At 44.7% G+C, this 22280-nt stretch overlaps 1 protein-coding gene and 1 pseudogene across 8 annotated transcripts in view; one reads left to right on the top strand and one right to left on the bottom strand.

Moving 5' to 3' along the window:
• PBX1 (PBX homeobox 1) overlaps positions 1 to 22280 on the top strand; it is a 325769-nt gene that overhangs the window by 157856 nt on the left and 145633 nt on the right. Inside the window, exon 1 of one of the 8 annotated variants that reach the window (XM_072814607.1) lies at positions 10742 to 10901. The exons of the other annotated variants lie outside the window; for them this stretch is intronic. Within the exon in view, the coding sequence (XP_072670708.1) occupies positions 10883 to 10901 (19 nt within the window). The 5' untranslated portion in view covers positions 10742 to 10882. Of the gene's footprint in view, positions 1 to 10741; positions 10902 to 22280 lie in introns of those variants that run through there. 8 annotated transcript variants of the gene reach the window in all.
• Positions 16754 to 18090, bottom strand: LOC140626726 (methylsterol monooxygenase 1 pseudogene; annotated as a pseudogene).

The following is a 22280-nucleotide window of genomic DNA, read 5'->3' on the forward strand; positions in this document are numbered from 1 at the left end:
CCCTCTTGTGGAATCACACTTGGGTTTACTGAAGAAGGAGGGGCTGACCCTCAGGAACTGGCCAAATGACAACCTTTTGGTTGATAACGAAAGTGTTTCAGAATTCTACTCAGCCTTGCTCCCGGCTGGTGACCCCGTCAGATCTGATAAACCGAACAAGCTGGGGATGACCGCGAGCTGCAAAGGAGCCCCACACAGGCCTGCTGGTCTGTGAGAGCCAACAAAGGGGCAGGGGGGTGCCTCCCCAGCAAGCAACTCCACGCTGAGCCATTTTTCTCTGTACTCCCTCTCTTGCAGGTTTAAAGCGGAGGTGAAGTTAGGGGAAGTTCTTCTGTCTCTACTTTGTCCTGTGAGAGGGAAGGTTGGGAAGCTGACAGTTTGATGTCTGTAGTAAAATGTGGACTATGAGCCCTGATTCCAAAGGCGATGAGATTGTCCAACAAACATTCGACCAGAACCTGGGGGTCTGGGGGCGCTAGCCGTATTTACTTGGTCTGAGTAAAAGCTTTAGGCTGTTAATTGGAGTTGTAAATACAATATTTTTTTAAAACATAAACTCCATGAACCTGATACAGTTCACTTTTTAAATAATTCTAATTTATTTATTTGAGAGAGAGAGAGGGAAGGAGAGAGAGAGTAGGAGCAGGGCAGGGAAGAGCAGAGGGAGAGGGAGCAGCAGGGTCCCCTCTGAGCAGGGAGCCCCACATGGGACTCTATCCCAGGACCCTGAGATCGTGACCTGAGCCAAAGGCAGATGCTTAGCCGACCGAGCCGCCCGGGCGCCCCTGGAGTTGCCCATATAGCATTTACAGGAAACGAGGGAGTAGATGTATGGTGTATTAAAATTACCTGTAGACCTTGTAAAAATTGTACATATCCTGGATCATCCCAGACCTGTGCAGTTTTGAAAAGCTCCCTGGGTGAGTCTGTGCCGTGTCCCACCGAATGGAGATCCGGTGCTTTACATTATTATATAGGAACATTGTTGTTGTCCTGCTCAATGAGCACCCCGATGATGGCCCACCATTCCTGTCATTGCATTTGGAAGTATTTTGGCTCCTGAAAGCACATGGGGGTATGCGTGAGTCCATGCACGTGTACTCACGGGTTTGTTTTCTGAAGCCCACGGTCTGCTGCTGGCCCTTGACATGTGATCAGAGTGATGTGGACATACAAGCCTGGGCAGACCGACTCTCCCCATTTCACCCTGCCTGCAAACACAGTTAACATCCTCAAGGTAAAGCTCTGAAATCCCATGCTGACCTTTTCGTGAAGCATTATAATCAAGTTGAACATTTCCAGTTGTACCACAAATGCTTGCCCCATGGGAAAACACTTCCCTACATTTTATGACAATTGATTCTGATTTTGAGGAACTAATTTGTATTGAATGCAAAATGTCCAGCCTCGCATGGAAACTGGAAAGTCCCCATGTCCAGACAGGTCCAACAGTGTGTTTTTGTTAAGAAGACAGAGAAAACAATGAAAGATTGTGTTTTCTGTTTCAGAAAATCCTTCCTTCATTGTTCTGCATATTTTTTCCCTTCCTTCCTTCCTTCCTTCCTTCCTTCCTTCCTTCCTTCCTTCCTTCCTTCCTTCCTTCCTTCCTTCCCTCCCTCCCTCCCTCCCTTCCTCCATTTCTTTTTCTTTCTTTCTTTCTTTCTTTCTTTCTTTCTTTCTTTCTTTCTTTCTTTCTTTCTTTCTTTCTTTCTCCTTTCTTTTTTTTGTTAATTTTTGTTTGTTTGTTGTTTTTGTTTTTTATGGTCCTATGGGTCTAATGACAGCAGGCAATGTTCAGATGTATGGGCTTATGGAAAGCTTCACCCTGTCTGGATTCTCAGCTCCTAGATGGCAGAAATCACTAGATCTTCTTACCGTGTGTTAAGCCCCCCATTGTGCCGAAGATCCCTATGTGAACATGCTGACCCCTTCCAAGAGACTCTTAGATTATATGACTGATGTTTGTTCTCTGTAGGGAAAGTCAGTGTTTCACTCCCCACATGGTGGTTCTGGCTACAAAGGGAGCGCTGCCCCTCGGACTCAGGGATGAACCCAAGAGCCCTGGGGCCTTTTAACATACCTTTGGAAGAAGTCACCGAAACAGAAAGCTACCACTTCTCAGGCTGACACCTGCTGACACAAATAGGAGCCTCTCGAGGTTGCCTTCAGCCAGGGCCCAAACCGGGGCTCACTTGGAGAAATCTCATTGAAGCTTGAGTTCCCCTGGCCCCCCAGACCCCAGCTAGTGTCTTCTTCGGTGTGAATCGCAAGTGATACTTGGGCAGGGATGTGGTGAGACGTCTGTTAAGGCAACAGATGCCCAGTGGAACATTGCTTGTTTGGCTTGTGATCTCCGGTCCAGGGAAGGTGCTGCCCCTCCAGTGGCGCTGTGGGATGGCGCAGGGCTTCTGTAGCTTCCTTTCTGAGGGATACTCACAGTGGTCACACCTGTGTTGTAACAAAAGACAAATTTAGGGGAATCCTTGTGGGGAGCGGGAGGGGGTCTCTTTTTCCGAAAGAATGTCAGGATGTCTTAGGTGGGCATCTGATTCTACTTACCTGGACCAATGAGAAGAAGGCCAAGCAGGTGTGGGTGTCTGTAAAGGTTTCATCCAATCCCAAGAGTCCGTGAGCCTTCTCAGGTGCATGGCAGACTGTCCATTCCTATTTCTGGAATTTGCTTCTTGACATTGTCATGCCGGGGACTTTTTCTGAGTTGTGCTTTGTGGTAGAAAGGTCAGCTGTGCACCGAGGAATATGGGACTCATGCTCTTCTCCATCCTCGGGCCCTGGAGCAGGCATTTGACTGTGTTGCATATGAATTGGGGAGTTACAGGGTCTTAAGACTTTCTCTGATCCCCAGTGTGGCCTGAGTTCTCTTTAGGGCACTGCTTCAAATCTCAGGGACTCCATCTGTAAAATTGGGTGGTGGTGTTTGGTGTGTGTGTGTGTGTGTGTGTGTGTGTTTTCTTTCTACGGGATTGGGGAGAGAATGGAGGTAGAAGCATAATGACTTAAAAGCAAAAACAATTGAATTCTTTGAGCTGCGGTGCTCTGCTATGACAGCCCAGTTGTTTCCCGTGTGGAATACCTTCCAACACATTTATCTGGATTCTCTCACTTTTCCGTTTGCTGTCATTGGCCTGAAAGAGCAATTTACTAAAGGTTCCCTAATGTTCCCCAGGTAAGAGCGCTGAGCGTTTTGCGGTTGACCGTTGGACTGAGCGGGGATTGGGGGCACCAACCCCCTGCACCGTGGAAAATCCACGTATAATTTTTGTCTCCCCCAAAACGTAATAGCTTCCCGTTGACCTGAGACCTTACCGATTATACAAGTAGTTGATGAACACATACTTCGTATGTTACATGTGTAACACGCTGTATTCTTAGGATGAAGCGAATTAAAGGAAGTTATTAAGAAAATCATAAAAAAGAGAATATCCTACTGTAAAAAAAATTCTGTGGATAAGGGGACCTGCGCAGTTCAAACCCACGCTGTTCACAGGTCAGCTGTGTTTAATTTCTCATTAGTAGCTCCCTGTGGTTCCCCTTTCCTTGCCAGGCTGCCCTAGGAAAATGGGGAACCCCATCTGGGGATTAGCCAGGGTGCATATTTTCATTTAGAATGTTTTATTTATTTGTTCATCTATCTGTTCATTTAACAGAACTTTATGGAGCATCTTTTTTTTTTTTTTTTTAAGATGCTAGTCTTTTTTTTTTTTTTTGAGAGAGAGAGAACACAAGCAAGGGAAGCAACAGGCAATAGGAGGGGGAGAAGCAGACTCCCCATGGAGCAGGAAACCCTACTTGGGCCTGGATCCCAGGACCCTGGGATCACGACCTGAACCAAAGGCCACTTAACCGACTGAGCCACCCAGGCGCCCTATGGAGCGTCTTTTAGCGACAGGCTGTATCCTAGGCACTAGGGATACAGTGCGAATGAAACAGGCAAACAAACCCTTGCCCTCACGGAGCTTCCATGTCAGTGAAGGAAATAGACAGTCAATAGGTCACAACATGGTGGGAGGCGGTACCCTATCCTATAAAACCCTAATGTCTCAGGCCCAGTTTTGCATCTTACCCCTGGACTGACCCTCAGTGCGAGGCTCCCTGGCGGGTGGCCCCCTGTGTGGCGCTGCCTGGCTGTCACTGATTATACGTATCTGCAGGGCTTATGCTCGTGCTCTGTAACCATTTCTGCTACGGGATCATCTTGCCGTTCACTGAAGCCTTAATCTCTTACGCCGCGATCAATGGGCGTGTGCCTTTCCCCGTTGGATGCTCATTTTTTAATCCTTACTGCCTCCTTCAATGTCACCCCGTTCCATTTTTCTTTATAGACTTTCAGGTCTACTGTACCTGCTGATGACTTAGTGGAGAGTGTTGGGCATCTCCCTTAATTAATTCCATCGATTGCAAATCCCACAGGGTTCGAGGTCCTTAGATTTCTGAAGCAGCTAAAGGGAATGTCTAAATTCCAACCTTTTCCTCCTACAAATTGCTTTGCCACGATGTTGCTGGGAGGGAGTGCTGCGGTTTTATTCATCTGAAAGAGTGTATTAATCCACAGAGGGTTCTGCATTCTTAACTGGGCTTTTTGTATACGAGGTGGAAGGAAAATACTGGGCTTGGATCTCTCCCTCTTTCTCTGTCTCCCCTTCTTCTCCCATTGACTCCCATAATGCTGGCTGAGCTGGGCTGTAGTCTTCGCAGCCAGTGGTTTCTCGGATTCTTTGAAGAAGGGTATGACCATCGACCTAGGACTTCTTTTTGAGGAGTAACCGCGTAGGGTTTTTCCAGGAGGATACAGCTCAAACCTATGGCAGTGACCTCATTGAGTAATATCTATGTGATTCTTTTTTTTAATGCTCCCTGTGAAAAGGAAACACAGAATTTCTGGGAAAGAGTTATCAACTCTGGCTCCGCATCGTGAGGTTTGTAAGAACAGCACATCTTCCACAGAAATCAGCATTGCTGGGAACCTGAGAGATGATGACCTCATTTCCCTCGTTTTGTAAATGTGAACACGGAATAAGGAATTTGCACCGACTGAGTACTTGACAAGCACCAGGCCCCTAGACGAGGCATTGTGCACATGCGATCTGTGAATGGTGCAGTAACTGGCTGGATTGGGCAAATTCCAAGCCGCCACTAAAACCCAGTCCCTTTCCAATCATCCTACTGCCTCTCCTGAAACCCAAAGAGCCAAGGAGAGGGAGGACGGAGGCAGGGCGCCGTAGAGGCTTGTGCACTGCTCTGGCCTGGGCAGACGCTGGGTGGCGGCCAGACTGGCTGCGCTCGGAGCATTGGCAGCTCCCAAAGAGTTAATGTGGGACCGGCGTGGGTGGTGGGCAAATGGAAGGGGCTGGAGGGGAGAGATCGACAGATGAACACCCCCCCCTTCTCCCCATCATGCCATCTGACCGTCTGAAGTTGTGTGCGTGGTGGAAGGCCAAGAAGCACATTCTGAGAAGGGCGTGGACTTGTCTGCAAGGACTTTTTCCCCCTCTGCCTGGGCCAGCCAGGTCGCAGAGCCCTGTGCTGCCTGCGGCTGGAGAAGAAGACTCTGTTGCTATGCGCCGGAAGCTTAATTTTATTATTGCTCTCCCCTACTTAATGTCTGTCTCTCAGGCAGCTGGTGATGTTTTAATGAAGCTGGAATTGTATAGTCTGTAGCGCTGGATAATCATAAGCTGCCGAGTCAGAATCAAATTAATAATTCATGAAATTAAAGTGTATAATTAATTTGAACCATGCAGATGAGAAGAAGGGCCAGCACCCACAGCCTGGAAGGAGCTGAAGTGTGGGGAGTGTTTACCGAGCTTGGCTTCTGTCCCCAGATCGTGTCAATCGGCGTGCGGGTTAGGGGTCGCTGGCCTGTTGGTCTGTCCACCTGCACGCCCATGCTTACCGGAAGGAAGGTGCTTTCACCTAAAATGTGAACTAATCCTAGAAGCTCCAACTAAGCATTTTAGTTGGTTTTGAGTCCCCTTTCCCAGGCCCTGAAAGGATCTTACTCCAACTGGAAATGAGACTGTCGGTCGTTATGGGGTTGTGTATCCTTGTGGCAGGGGGTCCGTTGAAAGCTCCATCAGAACCCCACCACCACCATTTTTTTAAGATTTTATTTATGTATTTGAGAGAGAGGCAGAGATAGTGACAGAGAGCATGAGCAAGGAGGAGAGGGAGAAGCAGACTCCCCGCTGAGCAGGGAGCCCAATGTGGGGTTCGATCCCAGGACCCCGGGATCATGACTTGAGCTGCAGGCAAATGCTGACCCTTCTGAACCACCCAAGTGCCCCAGAAATTTCACTCTTTTGTACAGGTCACCAGGACGTAAATCAAATCCAGAAATTTAGGCATTTTATTGAGCTTCCAGTGTCTTATATTTCCGCCTCGTGAGTGCTGTCTCTCACACACACAGGCGGACACTCGCACAGCAAATGCGAATGACCTTCCCTCGACAGCCGCAATGATGTGTTTCCCATCTAGCATCCTGGTTTTTTTTTAGCTCTTGCAGAGGCCCCTGGCCTGGCCATAACTTGAAAAGCTGTTCTTGGTGCCATTCCTAGCCCACAAAGAAGGAAGGGAGAGGAGCCCAAGTGCCTCATCCAGGGACGGGGACTGGTCGATCCGCGTCTGAATTGCTCTGCCTTTCCTGCCTGCTACTTTCAAGCAACTCTCATGTTGTCTTTGTTGTCTCTCTGGGTGTAAGAGGCAGGGGTTCTGCTTATCACTGGTGTGTTGACATCACTTGCCGGGCATTTTGCCTGTCTTCTGCAGACGTTGACTGGGATCCCTCTATTGTATCTGTAGGGGGTGCCCGCACTGGTCCTCCTCAGCTTCGAAAGACAAATGCTCTGGTGCTCTATCTAGTGAGAGAGGGATCTCTGGGTTGTGCTTTTCATTAGAAAATCCCTTCTGGTGTTTCAGCCTCCTAAGCATGGCATCTCCTTTTCCCAGTGGAGGCTTGCAGAGAGTGAGAAAGCAAAATGGGGAAGTGCAAGTGTCCGTTCCTCTTTGTCAGGTCTTTGAGAGTTCTTGTTCTAAAGGGACAAATGATTGGAAGCCGTGATACAAACTAATAATGCATAAACCCCCAAAGGTTTGGGTTGCATTGAGGCTCCGTTGACTTCACGTTCTTGAGTCTTCAGGATGTTTATTTGTCCCTCCTAGAGAGGCTTGCTCGGTCTGCCTCTGTGCTCACGCACTTCTCAGGGAACAACGGGAGGGAGTTGTACCGGTGGGAAATCTCCGTGGGTACCCAGGGCCTCACAGACAACATCAATTCTCTTTACTGTCTCTTGATCCACGTGCTTCTCCTAATGGGCCTTCGCTTCTGTGGCTTCAACTTCTGCACACCCTTCTGCTTTCCCACAAGTAACTAACTTCTCAGCCACTGATGCTTTGCCAGACGGGCTGATTCCCTGTAAACACATCTCAAAGTTCTAGCTTGCTCCCAGCAACCCATAAGCCATTGCCTGTCTCACAATCTCCGACTAAGGTGCAAATCAGAAACATCTGAGGCCCAACACATAACAAATTCATTTGGGGGCCAAAATAATGGTCCTGTAATATGCCTGGCTTCCTATCTTCCAAGCGTTTTGCCTACACAAGTAAATCCTGACTGTGAAGTAGCTATCCATCATTTTTTGGTAAGAAAGCCAAGACAGAGAATGAAGGTGACTTGCTCAAGACATCTAGAGTGCTTGGCACCATGATGGAATTTGCTTTGTCTTGCTCTTCAGTTGGTAGAGGGAGCTTTTGACAACCACCTAGAGGATTTGGAAATGAAATGTAACCACCTAAGCACATCTGGAATTTCCTACTCTCATGTTTGGTTGAAAATTTTTGTCTGCCTTGAGTGATTGGATGCCATCTTTTTTTTTTTTTAAGTTTTTTTAAAAAATTATTTATTTGTTTATTCATGAAAGACAGAGACAGGAAAAGAGAGAGAGAGAGGCAGAGACACAGGCAGATGGAGAAGCAGGCTCCCTGCAGGGAGCCCGACGTGGGACTCGATCCCAGGTCCCCAGGATCAGGCCCTGGGCTGAAGGAGGCGCTAAACCACTGAGCCACCCGGGCTGCCCAATTGGATGCCATCTTGCTGGAAAAGTGTTATACTACCTGGATTCCTGTATGGCCTTTTTAGCATTAAAAGTGGAATCTGTTTTTGACAAGATGAAAATATGGAATGATCACAATATTTACTTGTAATCTCTCTCTTTACATACAAACAGTTCGGTGGACCCATAGCTGCCTCCTCTAGGGACTGGGATCTTGCTGATTTGAATATGTTGATTACGGTTTGCAGAGGCTGACGTCTTTTTTTTTTTTTTTTTTTTTTTTGCTGTGAGCTTGGTGTAGAGAGAATGGAAAGGACGATGCTGAGTCTACTTGTATGTTACCTGAATAACTGGACAGTGACCCTGCCAGCCCAGTTATTCTAGCCATGCAAACAGTAATTAAGCTCGATTGCCGTAGGATCAGTTTAATTAACCAGGTGGCATTCAGCCATGAATATGGGTAGAACCAATGAATTAACCAAAAAAAAAAAAACAAAAACAAAAACAAACAACAACAACAAAAACTCCAAACAACAACAACAAAACCCAATAACACCTTAGCAACAAAACCTGGTCACATCTGGGTATATGAATAGGTGCATATTGAAGCCACTTCCAGGAATTATATAAAATTGTGAGCATGGGCATTCACTTCATCATTGAATTAGCACTGTTTGAAGTCTATTGAGTATGAAATGGAGGTCTATGGAGTATAGAAATGGTCTTTAGGAAGTCTTTTAGGAAGAGAAGTACTTCCTAAAACCTGTAATGACAAAATAATGCTCTACTGGTAAAAGCATCCCTTGCATCTCCAATGGTGAAATAATTCTTCGTGGTGGTCCTTACTTCATGACTTTATAGCAGTATTTGTGTGGGGCTGACAGTGCATTTTTTGTATAGGAAGAAACTGAGACACGTCTTGAGGGCAGTGACATCGTCGGCATCCCTTGGGATAGGCGCTGAGTTGGGGCTCCACTTCCATCTTAGCATCAGCTTTCTCCAAGAGCCTCTCTCGTTCTAATGTAATGCAGGAGAAAAAAACCTTCCCCTTGGTTTTCTGGGTTCCCTCCAGCTACTCTCTTTGATCGCTTCAGTTTGGTCAGGTGCCCAAGCCATGCAGCATAGCATTACAGTTTTGCTAAAGCTTAATGCCGGGCTTAGGGTTTATGAAGCTAGAAACCCCTAGGAATAAATATTCTGACCCTTTAGCAACTCCAGGGTGAGTTACTGCACTCGCCCCTTGGCATGCGCATAATGAATATGTAATGAAATTCAGTGATTAACTTATTTAATTTATGTATTTGTTTAATGTATGGCCTTCATATCCGTCTTACCATCTCAGAGAACCTGCAATTTCTGTTGGTTTCCTTTGGAAGATTCTGGAAGTCAGGGACTGTGCATGTGCACTTTTCTTTAGTACTCACTATGTCACGTTAATAAAACTCCATTTGGTTATAATTCCAAGTAATACAATTCCTATACAGTCCATTTTAATAAAGTGCACTTTTCAAGAACTAACATACTTTAAAAAGTAAAAAGGGCAAATTACCTTCATTTAGTGCATCTGAGCAGGCGGTGGTAGCTCTTGGGTGGGTCTTCTGGCCTGCCCCATCCACTCACATGGTTGCGATTGGTTCTTATTACTGAGATTTAGAGATTGACTCAGTGTTACAGACACAGCCTTTGGTTAGTGGCTAGAATTTGGTTATAGGTCATGGTTTGTTGGCTGCTTGTCATTTGAACCCCAGAGAGTTTTGCTCAGACTTCTAAGTTAGCAGTTAGTGCTGCACCTGTAAGGGGCAAGTGGGAAAAATCACCTGTCCCTCATCCGAGAGGGAGGCTTTTACCCCATTGGTGTTTCCAGTGGGGTTTGTCAACATTTGTGCCCTCCCTGCATCATCTTCTGTGGAGGGTATGAGAAGAGAAACCAATGAACAAAAAGTGGAGATGGCTCACCCCTACGCGTTCTGGTGAGAATGGGGGTGACTCTAAGATGGGTGAACCGTTTGAGGCTGTGGTTCTCGGAGACACGAGCAAGGAGCCCACATGCAGCATTTCCATTTCATGGGCAAACCAAGAATTTATTTATTTTCCAAAATGGAGCCAAAAGCAGAGAAGGAATTCATAATTTTCAGAAATTATTTATTATCATTATAACATTTCCCCACAGGCAGCAGATATCCCATTATTCAGAATTATAACCTATCCTGGGTTTAGACATGGCCTGAATAATGAAATTGGGGGAGATGCAGAAAATACAGATATTAATGTTAACTAAACCTACTTCACTCAACAGAAGGAGGGACTGCCTCTCAGCTACAGATTTGTTTGTTTTCTCAAAAATGCATATTTTTTGCTCAGGGCCTCTGGTTTTTAACTTTACAAACCAGTTGAGAGTCACTGAGTAATTTTTAACTGCAGGATGCATCTCTTTCCCAATATTCTCTCCACCCACTGCAACATATTTCAGCTTAAATGGCCTGTTATTTTTCTTCACAGAGCCATGTCTCTGCATGGGTGAGAACTACAAAACCAGTCAGGAGGAATTTGATACGCCAAATGGGTCAGCTCATTATAACTTCTAGGAAACCACAAGATAATTGTAGGGTTACTGCTGGTAGGCTCCTCGGCCCCGTGTTAGGCATTCATACTCTTCTCCACTCAACTTGCGACCGCCGCTTCTCCCTGTAGTACGTTTGCTAGGACATCTGAACAAAGATGGGGAACATGCCTTTTCCAAAAGGCAGAATTTTCAAGGCAGCGTCCAGGAATATTAGGTAACTGACCTTGGAGGTTTACCAAAGCAAAACTAAAATATGCGATTGAATTCTCACGGTAAGTAGGAAATAAATTTGGGGCATCTGCTCCAAATGATTGGAGTACCTTTGTTGATTCAAAGCGAATTTTCCCTGAATGATGTCCTATTGATAGATTCACTCACTATGTAGTGGTTAGGGTCCTACTGAAGACATTTATCCACGTACTTATATTTGTATCTTCATCTATGAGGGTAACAATAGATTGGGCCTGCTTTCTAGGGTCTCACAAGTTAATATAAATGTTTTTAATATGGGAGCACCTGGGTGGCTCAGTCAGTTAAGCCTTTGCCTTCAGGTCCCGTCATGATCCCAGGGTCCTGGGATGGAGCTCCATGTCAGGCTCCCTGCCCAGCAGGAAGCCTGTTTCTCCCTCTCGCTCTCAAATAAATAAATAATGTTTAAAAATAAAAAAAAATTAAAAATAAATGCTTTTAACATGGATGTAGAGAGTTCAAGGAATTGCATATATGTGTGTGCGTGTGCTCTAGGTCTATATGTATGTCTTTATAGATGTTTGTATATATAAATAATTAATATTTCTAATTATAGGCAGCATTCATATAGCAGTTACTATATGACTGGGGTGATTCTCAGTGTTTTTCAGGCAATTATTTTAAAGAAGCAGAGGAAGTAGGTATAAATATTATCCTCCTTTTACAATTAGAGAACCTAAGGTCCAGAGAAGTTAATTAACGTACCTGAGGTCACACAGCTCATAAGTGGCATATTTAGTTAATGTAGGCAGGCAGTCTGGCTCGGGAGTCTGTGCTGCTTCTCACATATGTGTAATAAGCAAAGGACTGATGGTAATAATAATAAGAATAGAAGAAGCAGGGGCGCCTAGATGGCTCAGTTGGTTAGGGGTCTATTGATTTCAGCTCAGGTCATGATCTCAGGGTTGTGAGATCAAACTGTGCGTTGGGCTCCACACTTAGGATTCTCTTCTCCATCTTCCTCTCCCTCTGTCCCTCCCCAAACCCCTAGCTCATATGTATTCTCTCTCTCAGAAAGAAAGGAAGAAAGAAAGAAGTAACTATCACCAAAAAGTCTCTGTGCCCCGAGTACCGTGGCCCACACTTCACATCCATTCCCTCCCTTCATCCTGTCAATTACGTGATGATGTGGGTGCCATCAGTACCCTTCACTTTGCACACTTAGAAATAGACTTAGTTTCTAACTCGCCTCATGTTGCACATCTGGGAAGCAGCAGCTCTCTGGTATTGTTGGGATACACCCGGAGGGCTTCAGGACCTCTAAAGACACATCCACGTACATCCCTGTGAGGGAAGGAGAGGCCGAGCTGGGTTTGTAGGAGGGTAGGAATGGCGGGTCTATCAGCTGGTTAGAGCATGGAGTCTGTGAATCCATTTCTCGTTGGTTGGTTTTGCTCCTCTCCATGGACATAACCTTGAGTATTTGTCCCAGAGTTGGTGGCATCAATGAGGAAGGACAGAGCCATCCCCATGCTAGAGCACTGACACACCTTGTTGGCTGTGGCCTAGCAATGACAGTTGTGCAGCAGAAGTCGGGATGTGGGTGTCCTGACCTCTCTAGTGCCCACCCCAATAGTACGGAGTGTGTGTCCTGGGACCTCTCCATTAATAGGGTGGAATAGTGTCATTGTTTCATCCTGGGTCTTATGACCTAGTTAGGCATAATCTTTGGGGGAAGGAGGTGATTCTCTCCTCTCCCCTTTTCCCTCAGCCTTCTCCTGCCTTTTGGAAAAGGTTCAATCCCATCTCCCCGTGAAATATTTTACTGAAGAAAAGGGTCTCTGGCCCTCCCTGGACTCCTCAGTTGAGCTGCCACAGCTAAAATGGGATCTGAACAACCTGGCACTTCAGACTCCACGATTCATTTTGCAGAAAATGCACTGCTTTTGCATAAGCGTGGTCAAGTCGAGGGCAGCGATAGGGGACAAAATCAAATGAACTCAACTGGCTCTTCCCCCTTGGCATTAAAGAAGCAACTAGAATGACCATTTATTGCAACATTTTTGCCATATTTTCTCTCCTTTTCATATTTGTCAACACCGATCTCTGGATGGTGGAACTTTGAGTCTACTCTTTTGTTTAAATGTGGAAAAACATAATGGATGGATGGGTAATGCTCATCAGAATGAGGTCAGAAAAGTCGAAGACTCCGGTGTGTTTTTGCCAATGCAGTGCGTGTATATGTGCACATGCATGCACTCGTACACATATGTCTGTGTCTCTGACGTATGGGCAATAGGTCTTCTGGAGACCGACTCCCTCTCTGTAGGTTCTAGAAACTTCTTTACCAGCGATGACCCACTTGACCTATTTTCCAAGTGTCTTTTGCCTTCCTCCTACTCTTTGCATTCCTTCCCCCATCAGACATGTTAATGGCTCATATCATCTTCCCTTTTCATCAGTCAAAAAAAAAAAATCTCGCTTGGCTTCCCCTCTGATTTCAGCCTGTCACTTGATGAGGTCCCTGCTATTTATATTTTTGTTTGTTCAGAGGGAGGGGGGGGGAAACATATAAATAAAGCCCAGGCAAACCCAACCGCCCTGCTGGATTGGAAGGGACTCCCTGGCCTCATGGCAGCAGGGCTGCCTAACTGGTAGTTAAGCAGGGACCAAGAGGTCCACACCATGAAAGCCGTTGAAAGGGTTACTGGGAAATGCAAACAAAAACAACATGCAAATGAGGCCGCCAGCAACAGGTAGGCTTAATCAGATGCTGTCAGATGAATTCAGCATCTCCCGATTGTCGCCTCTCTTTGCCTCCCATTCGGAAGCCCTCATCTGCTCCAGATGTGGTTTAATTTACTGCGACTTGGCTAATTACTGTAATTAAGGATTAATTACTGTTAATTACTTTCACATAAACTCAACGCCAGTCAAAGAGCGGAGCCTTATGAAGTCTGCCACAGAAGTGAGCACGGCTTGGCGGCCTGCGTGCGCTCTGCAGGTCTGTGGATGGCGCCTGGGCCCCTGCTGCCACAAATCTTCCTGACCTTCCAGCTCGCCAGCGGGACAGGAGGGCCAGAGGTGCGGGAAGGGTCAGCGCTCAGGCCCTCACAGGGCATCAACTACCAGGCCCTTCCCTACACAGTGGGCCACCAGAAGGACAGGGCTGCTGTTGGGGAGAGGGCCCGGTCAACCCGCAAAGAGATGCGCAAAGCACCAGCCTTCCCGGCGGATGTGGGAGCCAGCCTTGTCTTCTTTTTCTGTTATTACACTGTTGGCTTTGTGAGCTGATAAAGAAGCCAAATTCCTTATCGGTGCTGAGGCATCTGAGATGTTCACCGTAGGTAATTTGGAGCAAAAAGAAAAGAAGGGGCTGGCAATCGGCACCAGGTCATCCATTCTTTCTAAGTACTACCTTTCCTTCTTAACACATGGGCCGGTTTCTGTAGCGAGAAGCGGATAAAGGAATGGTTAAGCATCCTGCAGGCACCCAGTCCGTCCAATGGGAGATTAGTGCCACCCCAAATACCTGTTCCCCGACTCCGCCTGGGCTCTCAGCTCTGCCAGTTAACACTTCCACGCCTTACGGAGAAGTAGGTTGCCCTAGTGACTGTTAAAACAGATTCCCTTCTTAACCCTGAATGCGGCCTCCGCCTGGCAGATGGCACTAGGTTCTAGTTCATGAAGAAAATTGAACCCTTTGATCTCAGAATCCCTTAATCTCCCCCCACATTATCTCCAGACGGATCCATATTCCACCTTCCTCTTCTGCTTCCTCCGAGAGGTAGTCCCTTTCTTATATGAAGGTGACTCTTCTCCCTGTGTCCCTTATGCTAGTCTCTTCTCTCTTCTGGTCCTTGGCTTTATCCGTGGTTCTGTTTGTCTTCCGTGTGCTCGTGGGCATTCTCAAGTCTTTTGTAACCTCCAGGAACCTATCTGTGGCTCTGTCCTTCTGTAGCTACACAGTCAGTCTTTCCCTTCCTCCTGTCATTCCAATGCTTGACGACAGAAATCCACCTCTGATCTTTCTCGGCCTATCACAGTCTTCCTTTGCCCCATCCTTAGACTGTTCTAGATAATGTCACCAAAGCCACACAGCTGCTTGAATGTAATGTGTAATTTACAGTCTTCATCTTATTGGGCCTCTATCGTTGCTGTGTTTAACACTTTTCTTCATGACCTCTTGATTCTGAATGATTTTGTTCCCTTTAATGGGCTTCTCTTTCTCCATTAGACCCTTAGATATTGATATTCCTATAGAGTTCTAACCTCAGATGGGCTGCAGATGGACCTCATTCTATCTACTTGTTGGGTGACCCCATCAACCTCAGGGTGTTTACGACTCATCAAGTGGCCTAAGAACTCTGGGCTTAGGGTGCCAGGCCATGTGTCTCATTCACTCTTGTATCTCACAAGGGGGAGTACCACTATTAACGTAGTGGTGCCTCCTGCTTGCTGGACTGTGGAACCCTGGGTCATGTGCACCTTTGGGTGCCTAGCAGGGCAACTTTCAAGAGTCTTGTTCCCACTACCACCTTTCTTCTTACACAGGAGGATATTTCTGTTGCGGTGAGGCAGGTCTTCATGTCATCTAAGAAAATCCTAGGACTAGAATCATTTCAAAGTCGGGTTCAGAGATCTTTCCTGATTGTGCAATTCTAAAAGATGCATTGATTGTTGGTGCAGAAAAAGAATACTGGGATATGCACTCCCATATGTTTATAAAAAAGTAACCTCCTTGTTCATAAGTAAGGTCGTCTTGAATTTGACAGAAGGGAACTACCAAAACATAAAAGGAACTTTAATTGAGGGCTGAAGAAACATTGAAACTAATTTTTTTACTCTATCCAATTAATTTTTCAATAAATTAGAAAAGGAAAACTATTAAACAGCTTTATAGTTGAGTTAATTATAATTATAAGAGAAATTTTAACTTTTATGAAATATTTTTAAATCTTAATTAAACCTCTTAATCAATTAAAGCAAAATAACCTTTATACAATTAAAATGTGCTTTAAAAAATAGACCCTTTTTTGTGTTTGTTTCTTGCTATGTCCACAGAAATATTCTACTCATTTTTTTCTTTAGTTGACGCATTGACAAATGGATTGCTGGGCTTTATTGTGTACATGCGTGTCCTTACATACTATATGTTGCTGTGTTGTGTAGGTGTGGGTTCGTTATGTATATGCACTTGTATTTTACTCCATGCGTTTGCAGATTGTGATTTTTTTCAGACAAAATCACATTTATTTCAATAGTTCAAAGTACAAATACAGCAAGTCAGTTCACAATGTTTCAAGATACAGTTTTAAGTATAATGAAAACTTGATATACAAAAATGAAAGGGTAAAGAGCAGAAATAAAGCTCAATTTTTTAAAAAAAAATTCAAGTAACCCAAAAACCTTTAGACTAAAATATTCCATTTACAACAATTCGGAAATGCCTTAATTTATAGATATCAGTAGTACATTGCAATCCAAAAGGACTTCTCAAAGGAAAATCACCCCAAACCAGTCAGCTCAGGAGAAGAGTGGAAGTTCTTGGGGCGGGCTGTTGCTGATTTGGCAGCCTCACTCTCACTGTTGATTGATATGGTTCAACCCATGATACTTTGATGTTTAGGCAAATTCTAGAAAATGTTTAGTTCAACATGAGTCCAACACCCTAAGAGATACTGAAATAGCCACTATATATTTACTAGATTTTAGAGACCAATTTTAACTTCAGGCCTATGGTGTCACTGGGGGAAAGACACAGATTGATACTTCTTCCATTACTTAAAACCTTTCTTTAAGGTTACCAACATGGCCTTTACAACTTCCTCATGAAAATCATACTTCATTATATATTTACTTATTTCTACACATACAGAACATTTATGTAAAGTGGAAAAAGTTTCCACTAGGAAGATAATTAAAGGTTGTTATGTTCTTTGTATCACTTAGCAGCCAACACACATGTTTATTTCTGCTCCGCAGAAGCAATGTTAGCTATTCGCAGAAGCAACATTCGCTATTTGCTTCAATTCAGGATAGATGTGTGTTTTCAGGATGGTTTAATGAGATATGTATTGAATCTTTTTCTCAATCTTCTTCATCTTTTCATTATAGGCAGTAAACTGAGAGTCTGTTCCGAAAATTCTATCCCACCATGTAAATGTGGAAGCATAGTTTCCGATGAAGTTCACATGGTGGAAATCATGATGCCGAGAACCAGCATAGAAAGGGATCAGATTTAAAGGGTTCAGAGGAATGTCATAGCCACTATGGACATCCATAGTTTCTATCAAACGAATGGTCACCCATGCCCAAAGGAGAATGATATGATCACATAAAAGCATGATTCCAATGAAAAATCCAGTTCCAAAAATCAGAGTTTCCAAAGGATGTGCATATTCAGCTTCCATTCCAAATGGAGCCTGAAACTCATGATGAACTTTATGAATATATTTATATATTCTTTTGTGATGTAAGAGCCTATGCAGGAAATAGTGCCAGGTATCCTCAATCACCACACAGCCAAAGCATCTTGCCAAAAGCATATAGCATCTTGGCATTCTTTCCCAATCATAAGGTATATTAAAATACTCTGTAAGATAAGAAGTTCCACAGATCAAAGGAAGCTGGATACACAAGTGATTAAAGAGAAGTACTTTAAAACATTTCCATTGGTTTTCCCATGTTTCTGGTTTATCCTTTTGAATTTTGTACTTTTTCATGAAAGATATAAATTGAAACAAAAATCCAGGTAAACAGAACAAGATATAAAGAACCTCATGAACTATCAAGGATCCCCATGTTGCAATCTGGAGCTTTGTATAATTCAACATATATTTCCAAGCATTGTTAAATGGTTCTTGTAGAGGATTCTCAGGTGAAAGTGAATCTACATACTCCACAGCCAAGGATGCTGAACTAAAGATGCTGATACTTTCATTTGTTGCCATTTTTCAAATCTCTGCAGAAAGCCTTTGAATTCTGGCCCAGCGGCGGGCCTGCAGATTGTGATTTTAAAGGACATTCAGCTGTATGAGATTTTAGTGGGCGTGCACTTGATGTACAGCACTAATAATCAGATGCTAGTGCTTTATATTTTGAAGTTATCTCCTTTTTCATTTTTTTCCTGGAATTTTGTTGTAAAAAGTATAGTATTGTAGGTCCCGATTACCAGCGATGGTTTGAAGGAAACATCTCTTGTACATAATGGACCAAAATCAACTTCAGTGGGCAACTCATTTGCATGCTTAAAATCCAAAAAATAGAAAAACTGCCATGCTAAATTACTTAAATAATCCTATTATTTCTTGTCTGAATAATCAACTTCGTGATTTGAATTTCTCTTTTAATGCGATTTTGTTTGTTTTGCACGCCATCACCATCAGATGATGTGTTTGCCGTGACCCACCATGTACTGATTCTTGAAGTTTAGGGATTGGGTAGCTTTTTCCCCTTATGTGATATGACTATCATATAAGGCGTCGACTTAACAAATACTTTTTGAATGCCTGTTGTATGTCACACACAGTACTAGGCCCTGAGAATAACGTGGTGTTAAATTACCTGTACTAGTGAATTATATAGTGTGATAAAACTAATAATACACCATTACCCAGAGTAACAAATAAAGTTTGACATATTGAACATTTTTCCTCTCTGTGGCAGTATTTACTTAGGTGCCTGGACTGCATGTAAATGTTGAAGAATGGGAAAGATAAAGCTCTATTGGATGGTACTGTGATCTGGAGAGGGAATCTTTGTGGGGCTGCCTTTTGCCAATGAAACCAATTACGTTAGGAAAATCTCTGAACTAAGGAAACGTGGAATAAAGAGATAATATCATGGCATTATTTTCTGAGCTGCATAGCAAGAACTATGGAAATTAGGTGAAAAGTGAAACAGAGAACCTTCTAAATGCTTCTATAATTCATTAATGCTATTAGAAAAGTATTCATTTCCAGTTAAAATTTAATTTAAATGCTTAATTTGTTTCATTATGTTTTATGCAATTATTTACACTATATTGCATAAGCTATGTATATACACACCGTAGCTTTAGCTCATCTCTATTCCAGTCACAATGTAAGTACATTCCGTATTTGCAACGCCACGATCATTTGAAAAAACAGATATTCCTTTTGTAAAATAAAGTGTTTAGATTCCCGGATTCATTCAACACTTGGCAGCGTAAGAATTTATGGATTGCTTAGAGGGGCCACAAATAAACATGCAGAGATACGCTTGATCTAGACATAGTGGGATTAAATTCTGTAGGTTATTGCGTATCTAGAACGTGCATGTGTTTTGCACTTTGGAAATTTGTTGTAAATAGCACGGATGCGCGTGTGCCCGTCTGCGTGTGCTCATACGCCTGTTGTATGGAAGCTCGGAGAGGTAGGTAAAGGCCTTACTGCGGAGAGTGGGAGCCGAGAGCCCAAGAGCAGGAGGGAGAAGGAAAGAGAACGGTGATTAAGCCGGCATTGTTCTACGGGAGCGCTGGCTGCTGCTATTGTTTTCGAGCATTTGAAGAGGAAACATACTCATTTAGCTTTCAGAACGAATGGCTTTAATAAGGGCTGAGCGGAGAGGTGGGGTGGCCCTGATGACTGGGGAGGCCCATCAAGGCTCCCCCTAAGGCCATTCCGTCAGAGCCGGGGACCACATGACCATTAACTCTGCAATCAGGACAAGTTTTCAACATTCCGGGGTATCCTTCAATGGCAGAGAGAGCCATTTGGAGTCCAGAGAAGATGTATATCAGCAGTAATTGGATTCCGGCCAAGGCTCCAAGACAGTGTTCTCTGCGGCGGGCGGGCCGGGGAGGCGCTGGGCAGGGCAGGGCAGGGCAGGGCAGGCGGGCCTCCAGCCACCGCCCGGGGCGAGTGGCCGCACGCAGAGCTGTCGGTTTGCCCGGGAGCCAGCCTGGCCTGTCTGCGGGTGTAAGCGATCCCCCTTCCCCCGCAGAAACCGGGTTCTGACTGTCCTGCGGGGCGGGCTGCGACTTGGGGCCCGCGGCCTAGGCTGCCCCGGTTGCACTTGACTAGACAAAGCTGGTTAAGGCCTGAAAGGGCCCGTCCGGCCCCTTCCACGGCGGCCCCCTCCCTTCCCTTCACCCTGACTACTTCATTACAATCTGCCTTCAGGCCGGAATTGCCCTGCTTAAGCCTCAAATCATTATAATTACCATTATTAGAAATAGCTGCGGGGGAGGCGTTGGAACACCAAGTGAAAATGTGTGAGTGTGTCCGCTAGGCCTGGAATCACTCCTTTGGAGCTCGGGGGACCACGAGGCACGAGGGTTCCACCAAAGCCAGCTAATGCGACGGCTGTCAGCTCCACTCACCCCACCTGTCAAGAGGGGGATGCGGTGGGGTTCATTTTTTTAATTGACACCTTCCTCTCTCATTCCACGCTCTCTCGTCTCCATCTAATTCCCCCTTTCATCCTCGTTCTTTGAGGAGAATCCATTCCTCCGCTCCCCGAATAAAGAGAGGGGAGAAAGCCACCCGAGGAACAATGACACACGCGTTATCCTCCGGAAGAGACATAGGTTTTGAACAAAGGCACAAGCCAGGAAATGCTGCGAAAGTCAGAAAAATAATTGTCAACCTAATACGAGGTAGACAAGATGGACGGATGGAGGGGCGCGAGACGGGAAGTCAGCGAGGCCGAGTGGGGGGAGGAGGGCGAGGCTCGCCCACCTCCAGGGGATGGACACGTTGTTTCCCACTGTCCGGTTTCCTTCACGTGTTGAGGTGGAGCCCAGAGCTTCATACGGGGGGGCCCACAGAAGGGACACTGGGTGAAGGCCCGTGTGTGTTTTCGGCCCCTCAGAAGGACGATCTGTAGGTTATTCAGGAGGATTATGAGGGGAAATGGGAGGTAATGCTGGTGACTGAGATCCAAGGAGGCTTAGGAAGTAAGGGACACGTCCAAGTGGATCCTGCCCAGCAGAAGTACCTCAGGACCCCCTGGCCTTGACTTTGGGCAGCCCTGAGACGTGTGCCCCACTCTGTGTTTTCTCAGCACCTGACAGCAGAGCCCCCCAAAGAGAGCTCCTTCCGTGAGCCTTGGCCTGTTGAGCTCTCAGGTCCCTGAATGATGGGTTTGCTTGAAGTTAGATTGACACGTATCACATGTGACATTAGTGGTATTGAAAGGTGGAGTGGATCAGTTCCCTAAATCAAGAAATAAAGTAGGATTCAGTGAGGGAAATATGTCAGAGCCTTTACTTCAATATTGAAGTATGAATGTTGCCTCTTTTTTTTTTTAGTTTGTATTTTTAATCAACTTGAGGTATAATTTACATAAATAAATGCACCTATTTTATGTGTATAGTTTGATGAGCTTTGACAAATATATGTATCTCCCCCAATCACCACTTCAATTAAGATAGAGAACTTTTCTATCACCCTAAAAAGTTGCCTCATGCCCCGATACAGCCACTGCCACCCCCCCCAACACATCATCCCTGCCCCTTTCTGTCACAATGGTATCATTTCTCTTCTAGAATTTCATGTAAATGAAATTATACAGAATGTAGTCTTTTGTGTCAGCCTTCTTATATATAAAATCTCAAAAATAGTATTTTGAGATGCACCCACGTTGGTGCTTGGCTCAAAAATGTGTTCCTTTTGTTGCTGAATATGATTTCATTGTGGGAAAATACCACAATTTGTTTATCCATTCATCCATTGATGGACATTTGGATCATTTCCAGTGTGGGGTTCTTATGAATAAAGCTACCGTGAACATTTGTGCATAAATCTTTGTGTGACATAGATTTTCACTTCTCCTTGGTGAACACCTAGGACTTAAGTCATAGAGTAACTTTATATTTAATTTTATAAGAACTACCAGGCTGTTTTCCAAAGTGGCTATACCTCTAGCTCTTCTTGAGTTAGACCATAGCATCTTTTCTACAAAGGAAAAATTAGGTGAGATTTTACTTACGGTGATAGAAAAATCAGCCAGTTGATACAGACTGCTCGTGTTCTATATAAAGCTGTCTTTAGGCTCTGGTGGATAATTCGAATTATTCCATTTTTAAAAGTAACTTTAAGGGGCACCTGTGTGGTTCAGTTGGTTGAGCATCCAACTATTGATTTCTGCTCCGGTCATGATCTTGGGATCGTGAGATTGAGCCCCACGTCAGGCTCCACATGCTCAACACAGAGTCTGCCTGGGGTTCTCTGTCCCTCCCTTCACCTGGGCACTCTCTTAATTAATTAATTAGTTAAAATGAAATTAAATAACATTGAAATAAAACCCCCTTTCCTAAAATCTACAGTCTTAACTATTAATTGATCTTGTTGAATTGTGCAGCTATTTAAGGAAACAAGAAAACAGGGTTCGGATCTGCATTGTGTTCCATGGCCCCATTTCTCACCTTCTGCAGGAAACCTTCTCCGAAGAGCTCCCTCAATTCTCCTTCCTTCCACTGTTATTTATGTAAATTA

The sequence above is a fragment of the Canis lupus genome, chromosome 38, assembly GCF_048164855.1.
Source record: "Canis lupus baileyi chromosome 38, mCanLup2.hap1, whole genome shotgun sequence".
Classification (NCBI taxonomy): domain Eukaryota; kingdom Metazoa; phylum Chordata; class Mammalia; order Carnivora; family Canidae; genus Canis; species Canis lupus.